Genomic DNA, 12,113 nt, shown 5'->3' with positions numbered 1-12,113 from the left:
GTGGTGAGGGATGGCAGGTATGAGGGATGTCAGCAGTAAAATGGCAAAACATGGGTGGAAGATTCAGAAACTCATTTTTCCATGTTTCTGTCATAGCAAAGCAAGTTTGGGAAAGATCTGAGAAAAGCCGAGGGAAACTCATCAGAAAGTGAACCTGTAGAGAATGACAATGTACAGATCCTCCAAAAAACACCTCTCCAGTTTGGAAGCCAACACAGTACAAAACAGACATGTGATGTATGTAGCCTTTGGTTGAAGATCCTTCTCCTCCTCTGTTCCTGAGGACCTGACAAGATATTACTCTTACCAAGCATGAAAGTTTATTTATTTAGATACATATATTTATACCCTGCTTTTCTCCCCCAAAGTAGCTTACAACATCATTCTTTCCTCCTTTGTGTTTATCATCACAGCAACTTTGTAAGATAGAGAGCTTAGAGTTAAGCTGAGAGTTACAGGCCCAAATTCACCCAGCAAGCTTCCATGGCAGAATAGGGATTCAAACCATGGGTCTCCCACATCCTAGTCTGACACTCTTAACCATGACACCATACTACATGTGGCATCCATGCTCATTGGTAAAATCTGTACATGTGGTATTCATGCTCACATGGTTTTCATACTCACTGGTAGTATTTTTCACATGAAGTTGGTATGTTGGGCCTCAGAAACCCTTTTCCAAAATTCTGTAAAAAAATCTGATGTGGTAAGTTTTCCCTGCGACGTCGGGAACATCCGCATTGTGTCTGCATGGGTGGCAGGTCTGAGTGATGTCATGCATCTGCTGTAATAGCTGTGTGAGTGCCAGATCATCTAAGTGACTCTGGACTGCCTTACATGCAGTTTTCTCCAGCTGTGCTTGAGAATACATATGTGAAGCAATCTCTTGCTCTGCACTACTGGATTTGCACTTTGCAGAGCTGATAATGTGTAGTTTCCTAGACTTTGTATTTTTGTGTGAGGATTCTTCTTTTTTAAAAGTCACACTTATGGAAGAAAAGCACACACAACTGTTTTCATTTAGCCCATTAAAATGGTACTTGATGGGTAGGCATGATCAAACGCACATTCACTCACCCACTGAAAGCAATAGAGTGCAAACAGAAAATATCCAATCCAGGTATGTAGCCAATGTATACCAGTAATTCCTCTCTGGCAAGAGACATATGGAAGCAAACTTCTACTCACACATCTCCTGCTCTAGAATGAAATACTTGGATTTTTTAAAGGACCCGGTCAACACATTGCACTACAAAGACCACTTAAACATAACTGCAGTTTTTTAAAAAATGACAAGCTACGTGAAAGAATATGGAATGATGTAAGAACCAATGGAGGAGTGGGACCAAATAGAAAAACCTATTTCCCAAGCAAAAACAGCCATGGGGTGGGATCTGTTGCCCTTCTCTCAGGCTCTGTGTCACATGATCCCAGGACACGTGGAGCTCAAAGAAAGGGACAAACAGCCCCTCTTCTCAGAAAAACTGTGCAGGGGTAGTTCAAAGGTGGAATCAGCTGCCTAGGGAGGCGGTGAGCTCCCCTTCACTGGCAGTTTTCAAGAAGACGCTGGATGATTATTTGCCAGAGATGCTTTAGGCTCATCCTCCATTGGGCAGGGGGTTGGACTAGAAGGTCTGTATGGCCCCTTCCAACTCTGTGATTCTGTGAGGGAGGCCTGAAACCCCTCCTCCCCCCTCACAGCACCCACAAGCCACCATGAACAAAGGGAGCTTCAGCAACCGAGTCCCCTGATGGTACACGTAACTGTGAACTGAGTCTAGGGACTCCCGACTTAGCTCACAGCACATGTATCATTCAGCTAGACCCTAAAGGGGTTGCACAAATCGTTTAGTCATTCTGTCTATGGCTGAGAAGTATAGGTTGGTACTCACCAACAAAGCCTCATATGGCATTATGGACATGCATAAGGCAAGATAAGTGCCTTGATGCTGATGACATTTTTTAATTTCTTCCCAAAAGGTATTTCTCATGTTTCTCCTTTACTTCTTAACTTGAATCTTGCTTTCTGGGCTTAAATGGTCTGTCTAACAGGCTTGCTTTGCTGGTCTAATCAACAAATTTTGTAGGAATCTGGATATTTATTTTACTTGCAAAAAAACCCCAAACCCAGAGCCACAAATAAGAAGCAAAGAATTATAAAACAAATAGGATCAGTTAAAAATAATAGTAAAACCTGTATTAAAAACAGCAATTAAAACACAGGTCAGGAAGGAGAAGTAATTGAGGGAATGCCATACCAAATAAAAAAGTCTTTACCAACCAGAAGAAGATAGTGATGAAAGGGGACAGACAAATATCTCTGGGGAAGGTGTTCCACAGTTTTGGAGCCACAACCAAAAAGGCCTTCACTTGGGTTGCCACTGACCAAAACTCAGAAGGAAGGTATACCCAAAGCAGGGGAGTCCCTAGAATAATTCTGGTGGAAAATACAGCCAAAGAACATGACTGCAGGAGGAAATGATTTTGCTACGTTGTGTATGTGCATCTATGTGAATCAACATCAACTGAAGTCTACATGTAGCTTGGCATGTAAGCCCCATATAAAAACCATCTTCTATAAAAATATATATCTGTGCCATTCCCCCATACCACCATATAACAAAAATGTGTAAAGTAGTCCTAAAGTATAGGTGAGATCTGCAGGACTTTCCTCTCTAGGTAGGTGAGGAATCACTAAGGATGATTTTTTTTACCTAAGGAGTATCTCATCCTCTTTCTTGTGATATCTTGCATCACTGACAGAGCAAGTGCTACCAATTGTGCCTCAATTCCCAGCTGACACCATGCCACAGTTGTGACTGTTTGTCAGGACACCTTGGCATAGTTGTTCTCTCTCTCTCATACACACACACACATTTTCTCTAATTAGAGAGGCACTACAGTTCTTTGCATAACTTCTATCCCATGAAGAAACATCATCTGAGCAGTACCATAAAACTGCACAAGGTTCTAACCCTTCCACTAGATTTCTCAACCATTTTTTGTTAATAGTAGAGCTTCACTTTCATTCCATTCCACCCACACTATCATTTCCAATCTTGTTCAGGTTAATTTGCCATTAATCACAGGTGAACTGTGTGAAACATTCACACCATGTTCATTGCTTTGGCAAACATCAAGAAAACTGGAGGCAGATCTAGGACGGTCACCAGGGCGCTACTCCCTTGGGCACCTTCCCCATTCCATCTGGGAGAAAACAAGAGCACTCTACTGCATGAGGTAGCAGTTCCATTCCTCTAGGCCTGCTGAAAAGAGAGAGAAAGTACTCAGCATGACATCTTGTGGCCAGTTGATAAATTACAATTAAATTAAAGGGGGAAGGCATAAGCCACAATGAAGTACAATGTAAGACAAAAAGGTATATAATGGGCTACAAATGACTATTTCCCTTTCTTTTTTTAATTTGCTTTTATTCTGCACATTGTGAAGAATTATGTTCTACAAATGCAAAAAAATTCAAAACAGTTAGAAATGTTAGCTCAGTACGTTTAAAATACATAATAATTAAAGGCACTACCCCCACAAACACCAAACTTAGGAAACCTTTCTTGTTAACTTTCCACAACGTGTAAATCAAGCTATGGTGACTCAGAGCAGAACCACAAGTGACAAAAGGCACAGATTGTTTTTTTTTTTAATAAAATTTTTATTGGATTAGAATCATTTAATTTCACATTACAATCAATTCCCCCATTTTCCGATTTCTAACCCCCTCCCTTTCCCCCCTTTTTGTAGACTTCCAACAGTTTTCCAACCCTTTGCCCCTTTTCCCTTACACATTTTAAATTCATTTATCTAGCAAACATTTACTTTCCCTTTATTCTAAGCAATAATTCTTTAACTATTTTTAGTACTCTGTACCCTAACTTTAAACCCCTTCCATGTTAGACAACCAATTTATCATATTTTTTCTAATTTCAAATATTTCTATAAACCATTGACCACATAAACCATACATTCATATAAGTCAACCAATTTAACTTATACTCTATATGTTACTTTTTCTGCATGTCTTATCTTCATTCTGCTTTAGTTATATTTAATTATATTATTATTTTCCTTCTACTTTGATTATACATCTATATAACTATCATCAAAAATTATCAATCAATTTGATCCATATATTTCTTCAGGTAGACTTATTCAATTTAGTATATTATACATTTATACCAGAAATAATATTAGTTAATCGGTCCTTATAGTTAATTATTTTCTATCAATATTCTATATATTTTTCTATGTATAACAATCTAACAAAATAACTGCTTAGACATTTTCATTTATCTCTCTACCCTCCGGTAAAGTCACCCCCCTCTGCATTTTATTAAATTTCAATAATTCTCAAACTGCCACAGTTCTCCTCCCACCTCCCATTTCTTCACCAAGTATTGTTTCAGCTTCTCCCAGTCTGTGTTGAACTGTCCTGGGTCCAGATTTCTCAATTTTCTTGTCATTTTGTCCATTTCGGCCATATACAGCAATTTGTAAATCCAATCCTCAATAGTTGGCACTTCTTGTACTTTCCATTTTTGCGCATACAAAAGTCTGGCCGCTGCTGTCATGTAAAATAACAATGTCCTGTGTTGGGCTGGAATGTTCTTCATTCCCAGGTTCAGTAGCAGGAGTTCTGGGTTCTTATTAATTTGAAATTGTAAAATCTCACTTATTACTCTTATTATTTCCCCCCAGTACTGCCTAGCTACCTCACACGTCCACCACATATGATACAGGGAGCCCTCGTGTTTTTTACATTTCCAGCATTTGTTAGAAGTGTTCAAATTCCCTACCGCAATCTTCTTTGGTGTCATGTACCAACGATAAATCATTTTGTAAATGTTCTCTTTAATATTAGTACACGTCGTAGTCTTCATTGTGTTTTTCCACAAGTATTCCCATGCCTCCATTGTTATTTCTTTGTTGAAATTTATGGCCCACTTCACCATTTGTACTTTAACTATTTCATCTTCAGTATACCATTTCAACAGTACTTGGTATACCTTAGAAATTTCCTTCTTATCCTCTTTTAAAAGTGTCTGCTCTAGTTCCGAATTTTCTGTTCTTATGCCTCCCTTTGCACAGTCCGAGTTGTATAAGTCTCTGATCTGTCTGTACTGAAACCAATCATAATTTGGTGATAGCTCGTCCTGTGTCTTTATTTTAAGTTTAGAAGATTCTATTCGGGTTATCTCCTTATATGTTAAACACTGTTGCTCAGTATCGACAGCTCTCGGATCTATTACCTCATATGGAACCACCCATAGGGGGGTTCCTTCTTGTAGATAGTCTCTATACTTCTTCCAAGTTGCAAATAGGCTTTTCCGTATGTAATGATGTAAGAACATAGAGTTCACTTTTACTTTATCATACCATAGGTATGCATGCCATCCTAATATTTTTTTATATCCCTCTAGGGCCAATAATTTCTTATTCTTCAACGTCATCCAGTCTTTCAGCCACACTAGGCAGATTGCATCATAATAAAGTCTTAGATTGGGCAGTTGCATTCCGCCTCTTTCCTTTGCGTCTTGTAAAACTTTCATTTTCACTCGAGGCTTCTTGCCTGCCCAAACAAAGTCTGATATTTTCCTCTGCCATTTTTCAAACTGCTTAGAGTCTCGGATAATTGGTATTGTCTGTAGCAAAAACATTACTCTTGGTAACACATTCATCTTAACTGCTGCAATCCTTCCCAGCCATGACAAATTCAGTCTGTTCCATTTAGTCAGATCTTGCTCAATCTGAGTCCATAATTTTTCATAATTATTTTTAAATAGATCTATATTCTTTGCAGTCAGTTCAACTCCCAAATATTTCACCTTACTTGTTACTTCACAGTCTGTTATTTCCATTAACAGTTGTTGTTTTTGCTTAGTCATATTTTTACATAATATCTTTGACTTCTTCTTGTTAATATAAAACCCTGCCAAATCTCCGAACTCCTTGATCTTCTCTATCACTTTTGGCATGTTCTCCGTTGGGTCTTCCACAATTAACATTATATCGTCCGCGAACGCTCTGACCTTATAAGAAAAGTCTTTTATTTTTATTCCGCGGATTTCTTCATCTTGTCGTATTTGTATCATCAGAATCTCCAGTACCAAAATAAATAACAGCGGAGACAGCGGGCAACCTTGTCTTGTTCCTTTACTTATAGTCAATTTCTTAGTAGTCTCATCATTCACCACAATTGCTGCATTCTGGTCTCTGTAAATTTCTTTAACTGCTCTTATGAATCTTTCTCCCATTTGTAGCTTTTCCATAGTGGCAAACATAAAGTCCCAGTTCAAATTGTCAAACGCTTTTTCAGCATCAACAAAGAAGAAACCAACCTCTTTATCACAACGCTTATCATAATATTCAATAGCATTGATCACTGTCCTTAAATTGTCTCTAATTTTGTCTATCTGGCAAGAAGCCTGCTTGTTCCTCCCCAATAACTTCCGAAAGCCATCCCTTCACTCTCTCTGCCAGTATCTTCGCAAAGATTTTATAGTCGTTATTAAGTAAGGATATAGGTCTATAATTTTTCACATTAGTCAGATCTTGGCCCTCTTTGGGGATCAATGATATGTTAGCTTCATTCCAGGTATCTGGAATCCGTTGATCCTTTAAAACTCCATTGATCACCTCTTTTAGGAATGGTACCAGTTCATTGGCCATTGTCTTATAAAATTTAGCTGTAAGTCCGTCTGGCCCTGGCACCTTTCCCAAATTTGTTGACTGTATTGCCATTTTTATTTCCTCATCCGTTACTTCATTATTCAGTCTATCTCTCCACGCTTCCGAAATTACTGGGAGCTTCATTTTCTCCAAATATGTCGCTATTGATTCTTTATTCACCTCTTTCTTATTATACAATTTAGCATAAAATTTATAGAAGGCTCTACTAATGGATGTCTGTTCCAAATACGTTTTGTTATCTTCACAGATTTTATTTATTATTTTCTTTTCCTTTCTCTTTTTCAATTGCCATGCCAGATATTTCCCAGGTTTGTTTGCACCTTCAAACCCTTTTTGATTCAGTCTTTTAAGATTCCACTCCAGTTCTTTATTATTCATTGCTGTCAGCTGTTCTTGTAATATTTTAATGTCCTGATAAATTTTCTTTTTCCCTGGTCTCTTCTTTAACTGTATTTCTTTGGCTTTTATTTTCTCCATAATCTCCTGTCTCTTCTCCTCTTTCTTTTTTCTGGCTCTTCCATTTAAGTCCATTAGTATGCCCCTAATTACCGCCTTGTAGGTGTCCCAAACCTTGTTGGTTGGTACTTCTTTATTCATGTTGTATTGTATGAAGAACTTTGTCTCTCTTCTCAGCATCTCCATATTCTCTCCCTCTTGTAGTAAGTCCTCATTTATTCTCCATCCTTTCCTTTTGCTCCTCCTCCCCAATTTCCACATAATTGGATTATGATCCGAGCCTACCATCGGCATTATTTCCACTTCCTTAGTCCATAGCGCTAAGTCTTTTGAGGCCCAGATCATGTCAATTCTCGATAGTGTAAAGTATCTTGTGGAGTAGAACGTAAATTGTCTACTTTTAGGGTTTTGTCTTCTCCATACATCTTCTAAGGTTTCCTGTTGTATCAATTCAAAAAACAACTTTGGTAACAATCCTCTTTTCTTTTGTGCAGTTGATGATTTTTTATCTAATTCCAAATTTGTCACTCCATTGAAATTTCCAGCAAGTATTATCTGGTCATATGAAAGTTCATCTAGTTGCTTCCTTAAATCCTCAAAGAAGCTTTCTTTTGCTCCATTAGGTGCATAAATTCCAACTACCAGCACTCTCTTTGAATTCCATACACATTCCACTGCTATAAATCTGGCTTCCACATCCTTCATTACAAACTTTGGCTGCAGCTCCTCTTTAATATAAAGCACTACTCCTCTTTTTTTCTTATTAGAGGCCGCTGCAAAATCATTGCCCAATTTTTTCGATTTTAAATACTTTACGTCCTGTTTTCGAATATGGGTCTCTTGCAAACATACAATATCACATTTTTGTTTTAATAGCCAGTGAAAAGTGCTTTTTCTCTTATTCGGTGAATTAAGTCCATTTACATTCCAAGATAAAACTTTACACTCCATAATCATAATCTTGTTGCTGGCAAGTCCTTTTCATTGTCTCTTATAAATCGCTCCATCTCTCGTTCAGATCTGATACGTTTTTTGGCCCCTCCAAATTCAAAGGACACTCCTTCTGGTAATTCCCATCTGTACCTGATTTTCATGTCCTTCAAAATCTGAATTAGCGCCTTATATTTTTTCCGATCCAATAACACCGATCTGGGTAGTTCCTTCATAATGATAATCGTCTTGCCGTCAATCTCCAATGGATCTTGAAACTGTTTAGTCACAATCTTCTCTTTCATATTTCGGGTCGTGAACTGCACAATCACATCTCTTGGTAGTTTCCTCTGGGTCGCAATTCTTGAATTTACACGATATACCACGTCCAGGATAGCCACAACTTCCTCCTCCTCCTTCCCCAGGTATTCAGCTAACACCTCAGTCATCTGTTCTTGCGCTGTCTTTCCATCCACTTCCGGTTGGGTTGTAATCACTGTTTCAATCTTAGTTTCTCCTCTACTCTTCTTTCCCCTGTTGAAGCTTGGGTACGTAGGTCTTATGCCAACCGCATTGGCCCCGAAACTGCCGCAGAGATCATAGCCGACCTGTCACAGGGTGGGACCTCAAGGGTCGTGCGGGGGCCCGTTGCGCAGAGCCCCCCCTCGCCCGAGATCAACGCGCCCTGAGGTCTTGAGCGTTCTTTGCCTGCTCTCCGCCTGAGAGCAGTCGGCCGCGGGCTAATTTGCCCCCGCCGGCCGCTTAAAACGGCAGTCCGGTCAGCTCCGCAGTTGGAGCTGCGTCAGACCTCCATAAATCCCAAACCGGAAGTCCCCAAAAGGCACAGATTGGACGCTTGTCAGCTTCCCTCAAGTTTTGATGGGAAATGTAGGCAGCTTGGCAGAATGTTGGACAAGTGACAGTTGAAAAGTCCATTGGACAGCAGTCGGAGAGCCAAGCTGCAAGACTAGGATGCCTACATTTCCCATCAAAACTTGAGGGAAGCTGACAAGTGTCCAATTTGTGCCTTTTATCACTTGTGGTTCTGCTCTCAGTGTATGGGGGATGGGGAGGAGAAAAGACAGATGAGGGAGACTTCTGAGGTAACTGCCCTCTGGACTTATAGCTATCCAAATTCCACACTCTGGTTTCTCCTTTAATTTGTTTAAACCTCCCTCAGCTGCCCACTATGAGTAAAAAGGAGAGTCACAATCTCTATTGAACTGGTTGGCAGTGTGTAAGCTTTGTGCGCCCTTAAATGTTCTTATAAAAATAATATGGTACTTAATGGTGAGGTAAGTATTCACAAGCTATTTTGACTTGATAAAAAAGATACAGGTGGAATGGAACATTTATTTACAGAAAGTAAGATGTAACACAATCAATCTTTAGTGTGTAATCAGTACAGAATATACAACTAGCTCTTAACTGCACTCCCCAAAGGTTATATTTTTCCCCATTGTGAGTTAACATGTTGAACTGAATCTTAGTTAAACAAAACACTGAGGGGAGATGAGATTCCTTTTTTTTCCAGATAGGGTTCCTCAGTATTCAAGGTTCAACTCTAACTTTTACACTACAGCTTACAGGCTTACGCTCAACTTTATTTATCTGTTTGTTTGTTTTATGTCACTTATAGTCTGCATTTCTTATGAAGACTCAAGGCAGATTACATAGTGTGAGATTAGTAAAGTCAGTATCAAGAACATTTCCATAAACAATGTCATAGGGTAAATAGATACAAGTTCACAAAGTCATAGCATTAGAAGGAATCCAATACAACATAGTGGTAAAGTCTATGGTTCCTAACTAATCAGCAAATCATCTGAGATCTCCTCCCTACAATACAGGCCTCCTATCTGAGTAAAAAAGCCTTTTTTTAGTAATTCGGTGTTATATCGTTCACAGAAAGCCAGGAGAGTGGGGGCTCTCCTGACCTCCTCACGCAGGCTATTCCACAGGGTGGGGGCCACCACAGAGAAAGCCCGTGTATAGGCTGCTATTGATTTCGCTGATGTGCAGGGTGGCACCTGCAGGAGACCATGTTTGGATGAGCGAAGCTGCCATGGAGGAGCATAGCTGGGGAGGAAATCCCACAGGTATGCCGGACCAAGACCGTGAAAAGCTTGTAAGTGATAATTGAACTTGTAAGTTTTATACCTTGAACTGAGCATGGTAACTGATAGGTAGCCAATGGAGTGACTGCTTCTTTGCCTCTCAGAAATCCTGGTCACAGAACCTGTACACAGAAAGTTAGATTTGAGGGGCCCTTCACAGGGTGCTTGTTTATTTCCTTAAGACAGTTTCCTTCTTTAACCTGACCCCAAATCCTAGCTAAAAGCCAAAATAAAAGGCTTGACCGAGCTGCTGCCTTTATCCAGGGGCAGGGAGATATCTCTTTTCCCTTCTTGAGACTGCCTCACCCCTTGGCATCCAATAGAGTTCCAGGGACTCTGGTTGGCTAGCAATCACTTAGAGGATAGGTGGGCTTATGGGTATGTTTGCAACACAGGCCTCTGAAACATTCATCCTACGCCTTCATCTTTCTGATCCACAGAAGTATGGAAGAAAATCTCTCAACTGAATGAACAGACGATACACAAAGATAGAACATAAAACGTTATGTGCATGTTGCCGTAAATGTATTATGGAGCAAAGGGTCATCTGAAGCCACAGAACTTCTACCTAGATCCCCATTCAGTATGAAATGGGGAGATCACTGATCTTCATTTCAAAAACCCCACACAAAATAGGATCCGCTGGGATGACAATGAACAATTCTGAAAATCTGGAGAGAATCCCCCAGATCTGAGAAAAACCTTTTGCACTGATTTGATGGTAACCCCACCACCACCAGGCTTCCCAGTCACTCGCTGGTGGCAGGCAATCTCCCAGGGATTTGCCCAGCAACCCACCCACCCCGACGATTGCCCACTACCGGCAGACAACCTGGTGAAGTGTGTATCAGAAGCGCTCCCAGTGGGGTGCGTGACATCACTTCTCAAAGTGACATTGTCATATCAGCGGCAGGCATGCTTCTGTGCTTCACTGGGGCCAACTTCTGGCCCCAAATGGGCTGAATTTGCTCTGCACAAAGCACAGAAGCATGCCCATGTCCGGCGTGATGATTGCCAGGAGCATGTGCACACTTTGCACAAAAAATAAACACTACCAAGAGATGCACAATAAGTGCCAGGTCCCCCCTCCCACCAGGAGGATATAGGGACCTGGCAACCCTACTCCCAAATGGGAAAAATGACAACTGCATGTGCACTGATGTTTCAGAAAAAGACTCCAGCCTGATGTTATGATCACATTGCTTCCCCCATTTGGCTGAGGAGGACCAAACTCATTATGAAGTGAATTTTGGTTAGTGTACTATCACAGTTTCCTGCCCAAAGCTGCTCCCCCTTCTTGCCCTGAAAACAAGTAACATTCACAATCTTGACTTTATTTGCCCATGTCATTTCCCTCTAGGCTCACTCACCTCGGCAGGTACTACCCTCCCGGGTAATGGCCTGTCGACATATCCCACATGGTTTCACTTTCTTGAAACTCTTCACCTTGAAGATGTGCGATGTAGAAGCTTCAAGGTCCTCCGGCTGCAAAACAGAAACAGAAAGATATTGCACTGTCAAAGCCACTAAAGAGTACCACTGCGAAGCAAAAAATAAATTGATAACTAAATTAAAAACTAGTCTGGGATTAGCCACCACTAGTAATCTAAGCACTGTTTTATGGATTTTTACTCTGCCTTTTTTCCTTCCATCATGAGGATGTATGTGAGAGCTTCTTGTGAAGCAAAAAGGTGATATATAAATGAATGAAACTAAAATAAATAATGGCTCCTAGGAAACTTCCCTGAAGGAGCCCCGTGGCACAGAGTGGTAAGCTGCAGTACTGCAGTCCAAGCTCTGCTCACGACTTGAGTTTGATCCTGGCAGAAGCTGGGTCCAAATAGCCAGCTCAAGGTTGACTCATCCTTCCATCCTTCCAAGGTCGGTAAAATGAGTACCCAGTTTCCT

At 40.4% G+C, this 12,113-nt stretch overlaps 1 protein-coding gene across 7 annotated transcripts in view; it reads right to left on the bottom strand.

Annotated features, from left to right (window-relative positions):
• TNS1 (tensin 1) overlaps positions 1-12,113 on the bottom strand; it is a 390,644-nt gene that overhangs the window by 260,059 nt on the left and 118,472 nt on the right. For all 7 annotated transcript variants that reach the window (XM_054971388.1, XM_054971389.1, XM_054971390.1 and 4 more), the window contains exon 2: positions 11,576-11,690. In XM_054971388.1, coding sequence (XP_054827363.1) covers positions 11,576-11,690 — 115 coding nt within the window. The remainder of the gene's footprint in view (positions 1-11,575; positions 11,691-12,113) is intronic.

The sequence above is a fragment of the Eublepharis macularius genome, chromosome 2 (genome assembly GCF_028583425.1).
Source record: "Eublepharis macularius isolate TG4126 chromosome 2, MPM_Emac_v1.0, whole genome shotgun sequence".
NCBI classification, from domain to species: Eukaryota; Metazoa; Chordata; class Lepidosauria; order Squamata; family Eublepharidae; genus Eublepharis; species Eublepharis macularius.
This window is presented reverse-complemented; position numbering and strand designations above follow the sequence as displayed.